The following is a 17882-nucleotide window of genomic DNA, read 5'->3' as shown; positions in this document are numbered from 1 at the left end:
TGTGTGTGTGTGTGTGTGTGTGTGTGTGTGTGTGTGTGTGTGTGTGTCCACAAGGCCATGGCATGAGTGCAGAGGTAAAAAGATAACTATGGTAGCAGGGCCATGTTCCTGTTAAAGGCTCTAGGAAACTCTAGGAGATAATCCTTCCTTGTTCCTTTCAGCTTCTGGTAGCTCCAGACATTCCTTGGCTTGTGGCTACATCACTCAACATCTTCAATCCTCACTTGGCCTTTTCTGTTCTGTCTGGTTTCTTCCCTTTTATCACTTGCTAAGACTCTTGTCAATAGTCTTATGCTACCTGCAATGACGCAGAACTATCCCTTCTCCTGAGGATTTCAACTCTTTTCTTTTTTTTTAATTTGTTTATATTAATTACAGTTTATTCACTTTGTATCCCAGCTGTAACCCCGTCTCTCATTCCCTCCCCATCCCTCCCTCGTCTCCTCCTATGCTCCTCTCCAAATCCACTGATAGGGGAGGTCCTCCTCCCCTTCCATCTGACCCTAGCCTATCCAGTCTCATCAGGGCTGGCTGCATTGTCTTCCTCTGTGGGATTTCAACTCTTAATTGTGCTTGCAAACATCATTTTCTGGATAGGACCAACTGCACACATTTCAAGGATCAGATTTGCCCATATGTTTTTAGAAGTCACCTCAACCCACTCTGTCCCATGTTTCTTCTCCAGTAATTGGTTCCTTTTTCTTTTTAAAGTTTGTTTTTAAGGAGTGGAAACACACCTGTTGGATATGAGCCACTTCCATCAAGGCCAAGACCATGCCACTGGCATTGACATTGTTTTGGGGTGTTTGTTTGTTTGTTTGTTTGTTTATAGCAGTCTGCCTCTTTTCTAGCTTATGGTACATATGATGAGATAAATTTGATTTTTATTATTCATTTAATGTTTCCACTTTAAAAATACACAAAGATTTGAAGTCAACTATTGAGATACATTGAAAATACTGTTGATGGCTGTCCTTGTGTATGCCTCTTTGTCACACAAGCACATTTTTTTTCTCTACACTATTGACAAGGAGAATTACTAGAAAGACTTAAGAGGGCTTTTTTTTTTAAATTTTTTAATGAGTATTGCCAAATTGCCTTCTATGGTAGTCATCTTTCTTTTACTCCAACAACATAAGTGAAGTAATCAACTTAAAGAGAAGGAAGGTGTATTTTAGATCATGTTTTCAGAGATTCGGTCCATGGCTGCTTGTTCCTATGTCTTTGGGCCCTGTGGTAAGGCAAAAGAACGTGGTAAGAAAATGCGGTGAAGCCAAGCTGCTCACCTCATGGCCAGGAACTGAAGAAGAGAGTCAAGGGAGGGCATGGAGTCTTACTATCCCATTCAAGAACATCTCCACAGAAGCCTTTGGGGGGGGGCCAACTTACAACTTCTCTGAGTAGCATGTGATGCCAGCTCTCCTGTCAGGCTCCTAGCAGCTAGAACTATCAGTCTTTTATAATGTACAGGATGAGAATGGATGTTGCCTGATGGCCATCTCCATTTTCATGCCAGGGAACCCTGGTGTCATGTCTACCTCCCATTCTTCCCTAGCACATTTTCTCTTACTCACTAACCTGAAAGAATTGTTCTCACTTATATATGTGACAAATCATTACCCTATTATATGTGCTGTAACCTCTTTCTTTCACATTGTTGCCTTTTAGCTCTGTTTATAGAGCTAATATAAACACTGTATAACAACAGTCTCTGGTTTTGATTTCCAATGTTATCAAAGTTATCAGTGTTTGTCTTATCTAGTGTAGTGGTGTGAATAAGAATGGCTCCCATAGGCTCAAATGTTTGAGCAATTAACTTGGTCCCTAGTTAGTTGAACTGTTTGGGAAAGACTGAGGTATGACCTTAAGGGAACTCCACAGAAGAGGGGGAGGAAAGATTATAGGAGCCAGAGGGGTGGAGGACACCATGAGAACTTGGACCCCAGAATCAACTAAGCAGGGCTCATAAAGGCTCACAGAAACTGAAGCAACAAACACGGACCCTGTATGGGTCTATGCTAGGTCCTCTGTATACCTTATGGTTTTGTGGCTTGGTGTCCTTGTGGGACTCCCAACAACAGAAGTGAGGAGTTGTCTCTGAGTCTTCTGCCTGCACTTGGGACCGTTTCCCTTCTGCTGGCTTGCCATGTCCAGCTGTGAAATGAGGGTTTGTGCACAGCCTTACTGTATCTTGTTATGCTGTGGCTGTGTTCGGTGGATATTCATGGGAGGTCTGTTTTTGCTGTTGTTGTTTGAAGGAAAACAGAGGAGGAGTTGATCTGAGAAAGAGGGGAAGTAGGGAGAGGGACTGGGAGGAGAGGAAGAGGGGAACTGTGGTCAGAATGCAATGTTTTAAATACAGAATACAAAGTTTTAAAAAAAGAAGTATTGTCTTGTTGGAGGAGGAATGTCACTGAGTTTCAAAAGACTCATTTTGAGCTTTCAAAAGACCCTATATTCTCAGCCTCCCTCTTTCTCCTCTCTCTCTCTCTCTCTCTCTCTCTCTCTCTCTCTCTCTCTCTATTCTGTGTGTGTGTGTCTCTCTGTCTCTTTTTGTCTTTGTCTTTCTCTTTCTCCATGCCTCATGGTTGTGTCTTAAGATGTGAACTCCCAGCTACTGCTCCTGTGCCATGCTCCCAGCCATAAAGGTCATGTACTCTAACTCTCTGAAAGCATAAGCCCCAGTACTGTATCTTGGTTACTGTAGCTTATGACTGAAATAGAAAGGTAACTAAGATACTTTATTCCAATATCTTATTGGAAAAGGCTTTCTCTGAAAAATATGAATGCAGCACACTGCAGTCACAAATCACCCATGGGCTTCCTTTGCCTATCATTCTTTTGCTGAGTCTCTCTCCCCTCCATATCACTGTCCACCCCACATCAGGTTGAGTATAGCTTGCGAGACGAAATCCTTGGTTCCTTACAAGAAGAAATAGTTACTATTTTGTGCATTTACTAATTAATACCTACTGCATAGTTCCCTTGTGTGAGACACAGTGTATATGAGATTCAGCAGTGAGTGAAAGAGACAAGGCCCTGTCTTCCTGGACTCAGGGAGTCACTTGGAAGGAGTATACATCAAACATGTATTTCCTGACATATTGCAAAAAGCTGGAGAAAAAGGACAGAGTACTGTCTGAGAGAATGAGGCATGGCTACCTCTGTGACGACGCTCTTCATTCTATGTTCTACTCCCTGGCCTCTCTTGCTTTTAAATGGTAGCCACCTGTGGTCGAAAGAGAGACACCCTCTTCCCTCTCCTTGTCCCTAGCCATCTAGGGCAGGCAATAGAGCTGGCCTGGGGTTCACGAGAGTGAGAGAACTGGCCATGTCCTTTCCTGGCTGTAACATTCAGGAGAGCAGGCCCTGCACCATGCCTGGGCAGCAGCGTAGAGCCAGTCCTGGTAGTGAGGGTCGCTGGGAAGCTGGCCCCGAGGGCATGAGAGTAGAAGAGCTGACCAGCTCAGATACCTCTTAGACCTGGATCCAGGGCTTTGGATTTACCCCAGTATCTACCCTATCCATGAACTGCTGGAGAGCATGAAGTGACTGGTCCTATACATCCAAAGCTACAGGATCTCCATGACATAGGACATCAACAAGATATCAGAGAGAAGTCCCAGTGAGGTTCCGGTATTTAAAAAGTAGCAGAAGCCAGAAGCCTCATACCGGTCCAATGAGCCTTAGCTATGAACATTTGCAAGCAAAGAAATGTGAATAAAAGTGTATACCCAGGAGACACTGGGACACACTATCACTTCCACAACAAGATTTCTTTTTCCTCTGTTGGTTGGGGGTGGGAGGAAGCTTGCAAGAGTGGAGGGCAGGCACAAGAGGAGTGAGACTGAGGTGCATGATGTGAAATTCACGAATAACAAATAAAAAGTTTTTTTGTTTTGTTTTTTAATGGTAGCCACCAACATACTGTTTGTCTGACGCCACTCTCTTCGGAGCCATCTTTCCTAACAGGATCAGCTCCAGGCTTGACTGCATCCCTCTCTCCCAGGGTGGCTTGCTGACTAAGCACAGCAGGAGTCACCTTTTGCAGTGAGAAACCAAGTTCTGAGAAACCAAGACAATGACCAGGTGACAGGAACCTCAAACTCCTGGCGTAAGGGATTTGGAGCACCGTAGGGGTGGAAAAAACGGGCTCTGGAGTTGTCAGATGAACCTGGTCCAGATAAAATACTGGGTGTTAGATGAATAAACAGATAATGAAGTAAATAAAAGTACATTCCGAAGGCTGCTAGGAACAGTGGCACACAAGCACCTTCAGAGTACCCTTATGGTAGTAACGGTGACCTTGTTACAAAACCAAGCCTAAATTTCTGAATCGAGTAGGACACGGACTCTACAAACGCACACTCTCCCTTCCATTTTATGAAGAGCAAGTCATCATCTGCCACAAGATTCATGATCTTAGAAGAAACTCTGAACTGGCAAGAGACAGCTCTCCCACATCTTCCTCATGCTGGGACCCAGCGTCTGCCTTCAACTCCCCACTCCTCAGGCTGTGTGTCTCCGGAGACTAGTTAACCTCACTCACTCCGCCTCTTTCTCCTCAGCGCACTGTGGGAATAGCAGGGGATCTCTTAGAGTCTTCCTGAACGTTTAAGCACTTGAAAAGTGTTATTTTGCAAACTTTCAGCACTGGCTTATTGCACAGCACAGGTGTAAAGGGCCAATAGAGGCTTGATTGAGTAGCTATGCCTTCATTCTTGGGAATACAAACTGCCTAGTGAATGCGCAGCTGGTGTCTGCAGCCTCACAGAGGCTCCGAGAAGCCGGAGATGTGTCTCACAGTCTGCAGTCCTGAACTTACAGGAACCTGAGTGGAAAAGAAATCTCTGACTCAGCTGGCCTTATTAATCATCCACCTTCTAAGCAAAAAAGCAAACAGCATGTTGATTATTAAACTAACTAAATATAATGTAATGGTAAGACTTGAGAGTGTGCCTCCGCAGCCCAGCTTAGCGAGGAGGGAAAGAAAGCCCAACCCAGCCACAGATGCTTAGCACAGAAGAGTGCCTGGCACGAGCTTTCCCCAGTGGGATACCAACATGGTGCCAGGCCTCACACCCAAACCCAGGCCTCTGTCCTGCCGCCTGGAGGACTTGAATCCACTCAAATATTTTGACTCTTCTGTTTTGTCACTCTGCTTTCTCTCCCCTAGGTGAAAAGACACCAACTAGAAACTGCCTGATGACATGTGCCACCACGTCTGACCTCTTCCCTGTGCATTTAGGGGTGGCTTTAGCTTGGCTGGTGCCCACTGCTATGAGAGCCTGGCACCTGCAACATAGAGGCACTCTCTCTGAACTACACTCAGCCCCCAACAGGCAAGGACATGGAATACCAAGGGATTGTTAGGGAAGAAGTAAATCCTGCAAGTGTTTCTACCTGAAAGTTCATTCTAGAAAAAAAAAATTAAAAACAAACAAACAAACAAACAAACTTGATAACTGCAATTAGCAGCTCATCTATAAAACCCAAGGAGAGTTGCTTGGAGAGGAAAATAAGGCTGGAATTTTTTTTCCCCTCCAAAGTATCTTGGTTGTTGTTTGGATAGGGAGTTTGCTATTTCCAATTACAACTTTCTTAGCAATCATTCAGAAACAACTTTAAAAAACCAAGGGCTGGGTCAAAGGAACATCCGGATATGAGCTTATTGCTTCACAGCTCAGGTCAGGCCTGTGACAGCAAGGTGGTTAATCCTGGTTCCATGGCTGTGAGGCCAGATGGAAAAAAACATAGCTTATAAAAATAGTCCTGAAAAAAAAAATAAAAGCTACCGTCTCTCTCTAATCCCAGAATACATTGCCCTGATAATCGAGGAAGCCGTGCTTATTAACAGAGGCTTAATAAGATTGTACCCTCAGATACCCTGGAGACACTACCGCTCGTCTCCCAGAAGCCAACAGTGGTGGACAACTTGGGGTCACTTCCTGCCCTGTCACTGTGTCCGGGTGCTGGCCACAGCCTGTGGACATGGCTGACCAGGGCACAGAGCCTCATGACTCATCTTTCTTCCAGAACTTGGATGTGAGGGCAGCATTATGTCTCAGGAAGGCCCAGTTCTGGTTCGTCTTGCTTAATGTGGCCCTGGACAGCATGAAGCTGAGGCTCGAGGCTCTGATTTCCTGTCTTACCTCTGGCAAGGGACTCAATGCATAGCCCCATTTGGTCTCAGAATGCTAAGTCTGATCTAACTGAAATGGCCCAAGCTGCGACCCTCACGGTCACGGCAGATGGTAGAGGTCCTATCCCCTCAATCCAGGCAGGCCTAACCTCAGAGAGCAAAGCTCTTGGCAGGACCACCTATGATGGTGGTCAGCAACTTAAATAATTGTGTTTTTTTTTCAGTTCAGAAATGGATATGATTTTCTTCATTAAAAGGGGAAAGAAAGCACCTTACTTTCTTCACAGTTGGCAGCAATACCCCACTGAGGGACGGCAACCAACTAAGCTTGGTCAACATTAGCGTACATTCATTTCAGTGCTTTTTTCACTTATTTTTCAATCCTCCACTTTCCTGTGACCAGTCTCCTCCTAACCATTCCTTAAGAATTTAATAGTCACATGATTAACGATGGCCGATGGTCTGAGTAGCATGTGGCCAGGTGAATTTGTCAATGTATAGATGCAATAGAGTATATAGTGTTTATACAAAGTTAGACAGCCTGCTACACTCCTAGGCTATATGGATAGCCTGTTGCTCCAGGCTTCAAACCTGTGTAGATTACTATTGTACTGGCCATAGGCAATTGTAAGGTTATGAAAACTATTTGTGTATCTAAACATGGAAAACCATATTAAAAAAAAAAAAAAACAGTGAGTGACAGAAAATTTTCAGCTCTCTCATAATCTTGTGGGTTCACAGTGGTCACGGATGTGGTATGCTCTTGACTAAAATGTTTTTGTGTTGCACACAACTATGGGCATAGCCACCTTGTGTTCCTGAAGTCTTGGGGATCAAAGGAAGAAGGGTGGTCCCTGTGAAGACGGTCGGAGACAAAGGCAGAGCCAGCTACAGATGCTGAGAGAAACAGTGGAAGCCAGAGATGAGCAGAGAGAGAAAGTCAGCTGTGCAGGCAGACTGCAAGGAGCTGACCAGTGGGCAGCTCCTGCTTACCAGGAGACAGAGAATGGAGAAATAAGCAGATATGGATGCCTCGGTGCTCTTTTTTTGGAAAGGGCTTTTCTAAGTGGTGGCCATTTGAGTTCAGTGCGTATTTTCTCACTTTATCTGTGACAAGAGCTCATGGATAATCTACTCAGTGACTTTTCTTTTCTCTTCAAAATATGGTCGTCCCCCCCCCCCGCAAAAAAAATAACACATTATTTTTCTAACTATCAGCTTCAGTGGTATGGTGACAGTCTGTTGGATGTTGTTTTTTTCCATTGTTTAGTGGACATTCACATTAGGCTCTTTAAGAAATTCATGTGAGCTGGGCACGGTGGCGCACACCTGTGATCCCAGCACTCAGGGAGGCAGAGGCAGGCGGATCTCTGTGAGTTCAAGGCCAGCCTGCTCTACAAAGTGAGTCCAGGACAGCCAAAGCTACATAGAGAAACCCTGTCTCAGAAAAAAAAGAACAAGACAAAGAAAAAGAAGAGGAAGAAGAAAAAGAAGAACAAGAAGGAGAAGAAGAAGGAGAAATCCTTGTGTTTTGCTAATAAGGATAATAACCTGAGAACATTTCTAGGTAGAAAACTTTTTTATCATTATTAGGACAGTCTTATCACAATAAATTGGCAGTAAGGAATTTACCATGTCAAAAAGTGTGGAAGTTTTGAATCTTTGATAAATATTAATAAGTGGGTTTCTACTTTTATTGGCAGGAATAGGAACCCCCATTCCTCTGTTCAAGGAAAGGTCTCTATAAAAATACTATCTACCTTCTGCAGAAGATGTTCCTAGGATTGAAGTCTTTTAGACACTACAGTCTTAGAGGTGAAATTACTAAATCAAGAAATATGCAAATTTTGGCTTTGGGATAATAACATCAAGTTGCCTTCTGTGGTGGCTAGTTTCAACTGTCAACTTGATGAGATCAACAATCCCCTTGGCTGAGAGAACCCAAGATGATTCCAAGGAAAAATGAAATTGGAGAAATTGATACACTGTATTTCAAGATTCATTATAAAGCCACAAAAAACAAGACTGTGATATTTTTGTAGTATTGAAAATCAGGTAATAGATCAATGAAACACAATAAAAAACATAGATATGGATGTTTGTTTTTTTTTTGACAGAAGTGACAGAACAGTAGGTAAAACAGTATTTTCAGTAACTGGTCCATTGAATATTCACTTGAAAAAAAAAAAAATGAAAGTTGCCCCTACAAGAATCAAGTCCAGGTGTGTCAGAGATCTTAAAGACAGAACAACAGGTTCCTAAGATATGCCAGAAGAGAAAATATTCCTGACTTACTTAGGCTAAGATTTCTTAAGCAGAACATGAGAGAGTACCAAGAGAGCGGCCAGGCCTAAGGGTGGTAGGACTAACCTACTCAGTGGGGACCTCGTGATCTAAGAGAGGCTGCTGGTGGCGTTTCCTGGCTGAGTTCTTAGTGGAAAATTTTAGGGTCTGATTACAGTAAGTTCCAACTTTCTTGAGTCCTGAGCTCTCAAAGATGACCAAAGATGATACCTAATTCCCAGGGACTTAGCTATAGACAGAGTGAGCCCGGAAATAAAGGAAGGGCTATTATCACTTTAAAGAGACCTTAGAAGGGCATACTGAGGGATAATTTTAATGGCTAAAATTGGGGTGTTGCAAGGTTACAGCGGGGAATTAAAAAGCCTATTACAGAAGAATTTACTGATTAAGTACTGAAGGCTCTCTGGGGCCTTGAGTTGGAAAAAAAATATTGTTCACGGTTGGGGGGGGGGGGATCCTTTAACCTTATTCTAGCCAGGCCAGTAACGACTGTCCTATCTGGCAAATCAGTTAATGGGAGTTAGTAGGGATGCATATGAGGACTGAACCACTTCTGCGCTTTTTAAAAATATAGTCTAGCCTGACGCGGTGGCACACACCTGTAATCCCAGCACTAGTGGAGGCAGAAACAGAGACAAGGTCCTCGAAGGCACGCTGGTTAGAGGGCGGCTTCTTAGGTTGCCATGGCCTCTCTAACCAAGAGAATGGGTGACTTACTGGAGCTGTGGGACCCTTTTAGAAGTGTCCCATCATCCTCTGGGACCTGGATAAGCTGGGATAAAGGATGAAATATCGAAAGTCTCTTAGCCCCTTATCCTCATCTGCACTGGCCTCCAAGTAGGCTGTAGAACACTCAGGAGGTCTTTATACCAGGCTTAAGGAAGGAATAGCTAACCTGGTGTACGTGCGTGAGGATCATATATGTGCATGCATGTTCATATGTGAGCGTGCCAGGGTATGTGGGGGTCAGAGACCAGTTGGGCCTCACCTCCCACCTTGGTTGAGATGGGGTCTCTCGTTTTGTCTCAACTATGCTCAGCTTTACATGGATTCCAGAGGCTCAAACTCTGGCCTTCACGCTCGTGTGCCAGGCACCTCTAGCCACTGAGTCATCGCCACAGCCTGACTCTGGAAAGACCTTTCTAACCTGGAGCGTTTCCTGACAGCTGGGCACACTTGCCCCTGGATGCGGCTAATTCATGCCAGTGGAAGGAAGCTGCAAGCCCTTCCATGGGGCTGTGGAAATGTTCTGTCCCTTCACCTGCCAAACAAGCTCCTACGGGCCAGAGATTTTGGCAGTCAGAAACTGTGTTTAGCAAAAACAAAGTCTGTTTCTCTTCTGCTCTCATACAATAATCCACAAGGAAGATTTCTCTGACCTCACTGAGGATCTCTCTCCTCAGTAAGCAAGCAATTCTTCGGCAGATTGTAGCCGTGTGTCCTCTGACTCAATCCGGTTCTGATGCTGTTCTAGTTTGCTTTCTATTGTGATAAAACACCAGGCCGAGGAAAGAGTTTATTTGGCTTACAGGTTACCATCTGTCATTGAGGGAAACTAAGGCAGGAACTGGAGCAAGGCTGTGCAGGAACAGTGCTTGCCACCTCTCTCCTTTCTTACTCAGCCCAGGCTAACCTGCTTTGAGATGACACAGCCCACAACAGGAGGGAGCAATTAAGTCTATGACCCCACAGACATGCCCACAGGCCACTCAGATGGAGGCAATTCCTCAGTTAAGGTTTTCTCTTCCCAGGTGTGTATTGATTGGTTTGTGTCAAGCTGACAAAAATCAGCCAACAGGTTCTATCTATGCAGAGATAACATCAGACCCCACAGGATGAGGACTAAGTCCCCAAGGCTAACCTCACTTTAGATGTCAGTCCTAAACAAGGCAGTTTCACCATCACTGCTGGCGGAGCTGCCAGAAATCAAGGTTCTCATAATCCCCTCCTTTCACTGAGCAGCTCACAGAACTCAAGGAAAGAATTGTGTTTTTTTACCAGTGTGTCACAAAAGCTATCACAGATTCCAGACAAAGAGAGACATGGTGGGCTGTGGGAGGTGCACGGGTGGGCCGTTGGAGAAGGACCTCTTCACTCCCATGTCCTTTCTAAGTACACAGCCTTTACCAGGAACCTTTACCCAGAGGCTCTCTGAACTCTGACCTTTCAGCTTCTGGTGGCAGCCTCATTCCACAGCAGGAGTGCTGACAGGCTGGGTGAAGACAAGCAAGGCCTGTCCAGATTCTTAAGACCTACTGTCAGATGAAAGAAGTTAGAAAGTTTCCTTGCAGTCCAGTAAAGCTAGGAAAATAGCACTTTTATGAGCAGCCTTGAGGAGGGAGTGACAGGGATTGTAGTTGGCAAAGCAAAATGTATCCTAAGTAAGCGCCCCGGCGATGTTCAGGCTACCCTGAGAACCTAATCGTCCAGAGCCATAGGGTGATTGCAGCGTACAGTTGCACAGTAAGTATCATAGGCCTGTTTAAACTGTTGAGAATCCATGTCCCCTTTTTAGTTTATAAATTACACATAGAAGGACCCAAAGGCTTAATGGAACCGCAGAGGCAGCTGCTTTGGAGACAGGGGAAGCCTCCTAAAGGGCAGCCTAGGGACCAGAGTTGAGGATGTGTGAAAGGAAGAAGGTGCCCATCCCGGGATCCCTACAGGATGGCTGTAAATGGTTATGCATGAGCAGAAGGTGTAATTAGCCACTAAATGATTGGAATACAATCCAGCGCTCCAAGATGTCTAAAAGCTGCCAAAAGGTTCTCACCGAACAGTTGCCTTGCGAAGCGGCTGCTGACACTCTGTTATCCATGCATCGGCCATGCTGTGCAGCAGCTGCTGCTGCTGTGGGCACACTCCATCTTTGTCCTAAAGAGAGCTAACATAAGTGACTCTGAAGTCTGTCTGTCTGTCTGTCTAGAGTCGGGTTCCTGGGTATCTCTGCTGCCAAGCCTCCTCTGCTCCTGGCTGGCAGGAACTCAAAGCCTCTATCTATAATTCGACTTCTCACCCACACAGTGTTATTCAGCAGCATTGGAAATCCCTGTCTCAACTCCTCTGGAGTAAAGAGAACAAGGCACAGCAGGGTTGTGGTGGCACACTTTTAATCCCAGCTCTCAGGAAGCAGAGGCAGTTGGGTCTCAGTGAGTTCAAGGCCAGCCTGGTCTACAAAATGAGTTCCAGGCAGCCAGGACTATACAGAGAAACACTATCTCAAAAAAAAAAAAAAAAAACCCAAACAGATAAACAAACAAACAAACAAAAAAAAAACGGGAAGAAAAGAAATTGTGGTACACACACACACACACACACACTCATGCACACAATCCCTGAACATCTTCCCGGCAAGTCTGATTGTTAGAAAATCCCATCTATTACGGGTTGAAGCTATTTCTGTGTAGCTTCCATTTACTGGTCTTGGTGGCATGTAGGGCAGTGTTTTTCAAATTTCAAGTATCCGTGGTCCTTTCTGTGGGTCATTTCAATGACCCCTTCTCCTACTTAAGTAAATGTAACTCACAATTAACCACATAAGAGCTAATAGGAGATGGAAGAAAAAGCGATGATATTAAATTCTACTTAGGAGCCGTTGCCTAGCAAAGGCTCTGAGGGAGAGGCAAGCTCTGTTGTTAAAACAAGAGATTAGCAAAGGTTAGAGAGGTGCAAAGATAAATAGCACGGAAATCATCCTTCTTCCTTGCCCTAGTCCACAGGAACAGGAGAACTGGGAAGGACACAGCTCCTTCACCTGGTAAGCCACTGACCTTGGTGTCACTGTCCACGCGCTGCTCACAACCAAGCCCCGTGGAAGATGTACACTCGAGCATGCTGTTCAGGTGTCCATGCTCTGCACGTGTTCACGCCTCTACTCTACAGCTTCCTAGCTGTCCCATCCTCCTTACAGTCACCCCCATAGGCCCCAGTCTCACCTGTAAAATGGGGATGCTCCTGAGGGTGACCTTTGAAGGCCAAAACCAAAGTTAAACATTATTGAAGAGGATTAGTTACAACCTAACAAGCTGCTGGGTTGAATTACACTGTCTCGTTCAAGTAACCATCTTGTTGACATTCCATGGGTGGATTTCCCCTTTCCTTTCTAGGGAACACTATCTTGTATCAAGCATCATGGCCCTCTGGCTCTTACAATCTTTCTTCCCCATCTTTCATGATTTTCTGTGAGCCTTAGGAGTTGTAGTTACATTGCAGATATATCAGTTGGAACCCACAGTCCCTTATTCTCTATATCTTTTAATGGATAGTCTCTATCTGTTGCAAAGGGAAAAAGAAAGAAGCTTCTTTGTATAGGAACTACACTTACCTGTGTTTAGAATACAGTTAGAAGTTATATTGGTTTTGAAACATGGCAGTCATGGGTTCTCCTCTCAAGTCTATGACCTCTCCAGGCACAAGTAGTTGGCTAGTTTTACAGTACCAAGCATGAATTTCACTTAGACAGCTGATTGGTAGCCCCATGATAAAAGTGCCACTATTTCACCATTGTGGGTATCTTGCTGAAACACTCATTGTTGTGTTCAAAAGCTCTGCAGCCAGACAGGACCATCATTTGTTCCTCTCCCTTGGCAGCTTGCACAGCATCCTCTAATACCATGAGAGCCAGTCTTCAGGAAGGAGGCTTCCAGGGTCCAGCTCAGTCCTCCCAAGTCCTGTGTTCAAAGCATGTTGTATCTTTAATAACTGCTAGGACGGTTTGATGATTGCTGCTACTGAGTCAAATCCTATATTGCAAACTCATATTTCTGGCTGTTTGGAGTCCAGGGAGGACACTCCCCTAAACAGAACTGACTCTCCAACCCTCAACTACAAAAGCTCCCATCTGTGCCAGCTTTTTGACTGGCCCGATCTTGTGTGGCTTGTGCCCAGGCAGCCAGAGCCACTGTGAATGCATAAACCTGATAGCCATTGTTGTATCCAGAAGGCACTGTTTTGCAGCCGTCCTCCCCAACAGCACCCTTTGACAGTCTTTCCACCCTGTCGCCTGCAATGCTCCCTGCACTGTGTGCAGACGGGAACATTTCATCTTCTTAGCCACGCTCTCCACCTCCCTGGGGTTTGAATATTTGCTCAGCCTCATTTCCTACCTCACAAGCAAATGGTGGGAAGCCGAGTGGGCAGATCCAGGCCACCGGAAGGATACACTTAACAGTACAGACTTGAGTCTGTGTTCCTAAAAAGAGACAAAATGGAAACTTTATGTTGTTGAGCACTACCCGTTATGCATAGCATTTTTTTTTTCAAATTTCTTATTCAATAATTCAAGCATCCCTTGAGATCGGAGTTGATCTGCATGTTGACAGGGTAGGAATCTATAATTGATTAAGCCCAGGAACAATTTTCTGCTTAGGTTCGTGTGTGTGGCCTGGCATTATTTTGTAAACATTTTAACATGTCACTTTGTATTTTCACTATTTTCCTTACAAATAAACACTATCTGTGTGTGCTAAGACTTGGAGGCACTAAAGTCTCCATGTCTGTGTTCTAATGGTTGTGTATTCTACCATTAGGCCACACTACCTTAATTTCTTTAACCTATTTTCTATTGGTAGGTTTGATGTCGTCCGCTTCTTGTGTTTTTATTTGGGGGTGTGGGGGGGGTGCACATTCACGTGTGCTGACCTTCCACTCGCTCCAGATAGTGTCTGCAGTTCTGTAAACACGCTGGCTGCCTTAAGGTTTCCCATCTTGATGTAGAAACCCTGCAATGTAGAGACATTGCAGACCTGTTACCCAGCAGGGTTCAGAAAGATTCCAGGAACTTGAACTCAGGTCCTCATGCTTGCATGGGCAAGCACCTTACCGCTGTTTAAATATTATTATTTTATTTAAAAAAAAATGAACCGTTATGTACATTTGCATCTAAACATTGTTTTGTTCGGGGAATTACTACAAATTACTACAAAAAGGTTTTTTGTGCAGTGTGTGTGTGTGTTATCCAATTGCCTACCCACGGGCACAAGTAGGCTTAAGGGCTGGAAAGCCAAAGCTGAGTTTCTACGAAGTAAATTGATTTTCTACCTAATTGGAGCGTCCTGATGAGTGGCAGGCGCTGTGCCAGGCCCTGAGAACAACTCTGAGCCAGGCTGGGCTCCTGTCTTCAAGGAGCACGCAGTGGCGCAGGGGCAAGGCTTACCTGATCCCCTGGGACAGTGGGGAGAGGGAGCTGTTTGGGAACAGCCCCGCTGAGGCAACGCTGGAGTCTAGCAGAAAGCCTAAGAGTGTTTATTACACTGTGAGTTTCTGGATCTTTATTAGGAAAAAAGTGTCCCATCCTCTGGAACAGGACGTAGGTCGGCTTGTGATTCCCTTTCCATCTCCAGGGAGGAGCGAGAAGGGGGATTCTTCCCGACCAACCGCAGGAGCAGGATCGGAGGCCTGGGAACTGCTAGCGCCAGCGCCGAGGCGCAGACAGGAGGACCTGAGCGCTGGACCTCTCGGTCCCCTAGGTACCAAACCCGACGGATAGCCTGGGGGGAGGGACGTCCGCACCCGCAGCGCCCGGCTCCGGAGCGCTCAGCTCAGCTCCGGCTGACCAGAGCCATCGAAGGAGCCTGGCAGGCTCCAGGCAGGGCTGGGGCGCGGACCATAAGTGTGCTCCGAGGGGCTTGGGGGGCCAGGGACCCCAGGAAGCCCGCAGGCGGGTAGCAGTCAAGGGGCGGAGCCCCGGGCTGGGCCACGGTGGCCGACAGAGGGTCTGCGGGAGGCAGTGGCTCGACCCAGGGCGAGCCGGGAGCTTCAGATGGTAACAAGCCACTCCACCAACTTGAACTTGGCATCGCAAGCCTGGCAGGCAGGTGCCACATCCTGAGCTCAGCATCCAGCTGGTCCCGGGGAGACAGAGGTCCAGCAGGTGTCCCAGTGCAAGGAGCCGCACAAGGACTCCAGGTAGGGCCCGGGGACGACCAGGGGGGCGGGTACGGCGAACCTGCATAGCAGAGGGCGGCTTGACAGGGTCTGGAGCTCTGGAGGGGAGCAGCGGCAGCTCTGACCTGGGAGCCCTGGATGCCAGGCTTTGGAAACAGCAGGGTCGCCCCCCGAGGACGGATACGTTTCACACTAAAACAAGGCTGTGGGGTGTGTCTTGCGCCTCCGTTTCGTTTTTAGTCCCTGTGCACGGTCAGAGAGAACTTTTTCCCGGTGGCAAGGAGAGAGGCAGCTTTCTGCAGTGCGTGTGCGTGTGCGTGTGCGTGTGCGTGTGCGTGTGCGTGTGCGTGTGTGTGTGTGTGTGCCTATCAACTGCCAACTACCCTACCGAGGCGCTTGCTTCGGTGGCTCCAAATTAGGGTGTTTGTTTACCAGCCCCCATATTCTTTGGAGGAAAAAAAACACTGATGAAATTATTATTTTGACATCGTGGTATGTTGGTCATATGTACTTGAAAATGCTAAGTAACACCAATGATTGGTGTCTGTCTAGAAACTTGTTTCCTTCCTAATGCCTGCGCATGCTGAGTTCCATCCTCCTTATCTACCTCCTTCCTGCCCTAGGAAGGTCTCCTACCGCGGTGGTCCTCAGCAAAAGGGGCCACCTCAGGAGAGACTGATCTGCTTGCCTTCCAGAGGCTGGGACTGGGGCATGTTGGGAGAGAGCCCCCGGGAATTCCCGCCTGTTTTCCAGGCTTTCCCAGGGCAGGCCAGTGGTGCCTGCGCTCTGCACCGCTGAGGGAAGCTGAGGAAGAGTGTCTTCTCAGACTCTCTGCAGGCAAGAATTTAAATCAAGCATTTCACCGCCGATTTACACTTCATTTTCCCGCCCACCTGGGCTCCAGGCCCCCTGAAGCAGCCTGCTTGGGGTTTTCCCTCTAGGGGACCTGGAAAAGTGAGTTTAAAATTGGCCCTATGAATGGGGCAAGGCTTTGGGATAGGCAGGGGAAAGAGAAGACACAAAGGAGGAAATGGAGACCAGGAAGCAGTGAGGGGGCGCAGGCCCATATCTTTGAGAAGGGAGGAACCCTGTCATTCAGACCCTGAGTTTTGCTCAGGGACCACACATGTGGGCTTCATGCTGACAATCTACGTCATCAACTCTTTTCCAGGATCAACAAATCAAACTGTTTTTGTGGGTTAAAGCAGAGTAATTGATCTTATTTTTCACTGAATTAAGAGGTTCTTTCGAAGTTGTGTAAACTGTTTAAAGTAACCTCAGTCTACTCTGGCATCTTCATGTCCTTTGTTTTTCTTCAAGCACCGCCATCTTGAACTGGATCTCACAAAGCTCAGGCCATTAGATGCCCCCTCTTCTGCAGAATTAAGAGAACTAGAGAGTGAAGGCAAATGGGATAGTTACAAGTGCAAGACTGATGAGCGGTTGTGCACGACTTATAAACAGAGACGTGGGTGGATAAAATGGGGAAAACATCAGCATTCACTTTAAATGCTTGTAGAGCCTTTCTGCACACCAGCTCCTGGGAACCAAGCAGTAAATGAGACCAGACAAGGACCCTGCTCTCCTGGTGCTTACAGATACTTTGAGGGAAGGGCAACTGTTAGTAAGATGATTATCAACTATGGGATTGCAAGCTAAATTAAACTTTCCAAGGGAAAGACACAGAGTTCCCTGTGGGTGTACATAAATGGGACTGTGATGTCTGAGAAGGCTTTCTCAAACACAGCTCACCCCCCCCATCTTTATCACCCCACCCCCACCCCAAGGCTCTGGGCTGGTCAGGATGCTGAAGATGATCTTATTTCTGAGGTGAGGTCAGGCAGTTTCAGTCAGGAATAGTATTTGGCTGCTGGTCACCAAAGAAACTGGCTGCTGTGGAGCCTTTGCCACTTGGCAGGTGCCCACTTACATTCGGAGTTGTGGGCGCAAGGGGAAATAGGGTCTTGTCATCCTAGGCTGGATGGGCTGTCTGTTGGCCATGGTTTTCTACTTTTGTGAGTCTTGCTTTTAAATTGAATGTTCAGATTAGCTTAATTCCTATGATTTCATTTTATTGCGCACCATAAAATGTACACTGCCATATAAGAGTGAGTCATCCCCTTTCCCACTGAGAAAGTAAACATGGAGATGACGCCATGCTGCTTATGCGCTCACCGCTCAGTGTTATCACTGGGTAGCATCCCAGGTAAAAATAGCTGTGGTGGGTGGACTGTAAACAGTGTCCCCCTATCCCGGTCCCTGCTCTCATTCGTGGGCTATATCTCCTCTACACACACACACACACACACACACACACACACACACACACAACTTCCCTGGAAACTAATCCCTAGCTTCGAACATGCAAAGCTCAAACTCTGCCCTGAGCCATGTCCCCAGCCCTTGTATTTTTTTCAGAATATGAGTTAAAAATTTAGTGTTTTAGATCCTGTAAATTTTCATGACCAACTTTTTAGTAAAGACTATATGTGTGTGTGTGTGTGTGTACACGTATGTGTGTATATACATATATATATATATATATATATAT

At 46.2% G+C, this 17882-nt stretch overlaps 2 protein-coding genes across 2 annotated transcripts in view; one reads left to right on the top strand and one right to left on the bottom strand.

Moving 5' to 3' along the window:
* The window catches only part of Ildr1 (immunoglobulin like domain containing receptor 1), a 36104-nt gene extending 18772 nt beyond the window's left edge, over positions 1-17332 (bottom strand). Inside the window, exons 1-4 of the mRNA XM_055625235.1 lie at positions 17262-17332; positions 14918-15477; positions 13552-13637; positions 11220-11320 (exon numbers count right to left, since the gene is read on the bottom strand). Of these exons, the coding sequence (XP_055481210.1) occupies positions 11220-11320; positions 13552-13637; positions 14918-15477; positions 17262-17332 (818 nt within the window). The remainder of the gene's footprint in view (positions 1-11219; positions 11321-13551; positions 13638-14917; positions 15478-17261) is intronic.
* A 141-nt stretch (positions 17333-17473) lies between these two features.
* Casr (calcium sensing receptor) overlaps positions 17474-17882 on the top strand; it is a 5793-nt gene continuing 5384 nt past the window's right edge. Inside the window, exon 1 of the mRNA XM_055625234.1 lies at positions 17474-17537. Within this exon, the coding sequence (XP_055481209.1) occupies positions 17474-17537 (64 nt within the window). The remainder of the gene's footprint in view (positions 17538-17882) is intronic.

Source organism: Psammomys obesus, unplaced genomic scaffold (genome assembly GCF_907164565.1).
Source record: "Psammomys obesus unplaced genomic scaffold, mPsaObe1.curated_primary_1811, whole genome shotgun sequence".
Lineage (NCBI taxonomy): Eukaryota > Metazoa > Chordata > Mammalia > Rodentia > Muridae > Psammomys > Psammomys obesus.
This window is presented reverse-complemented; position numbering and strand designations above follow the sequence as displayed.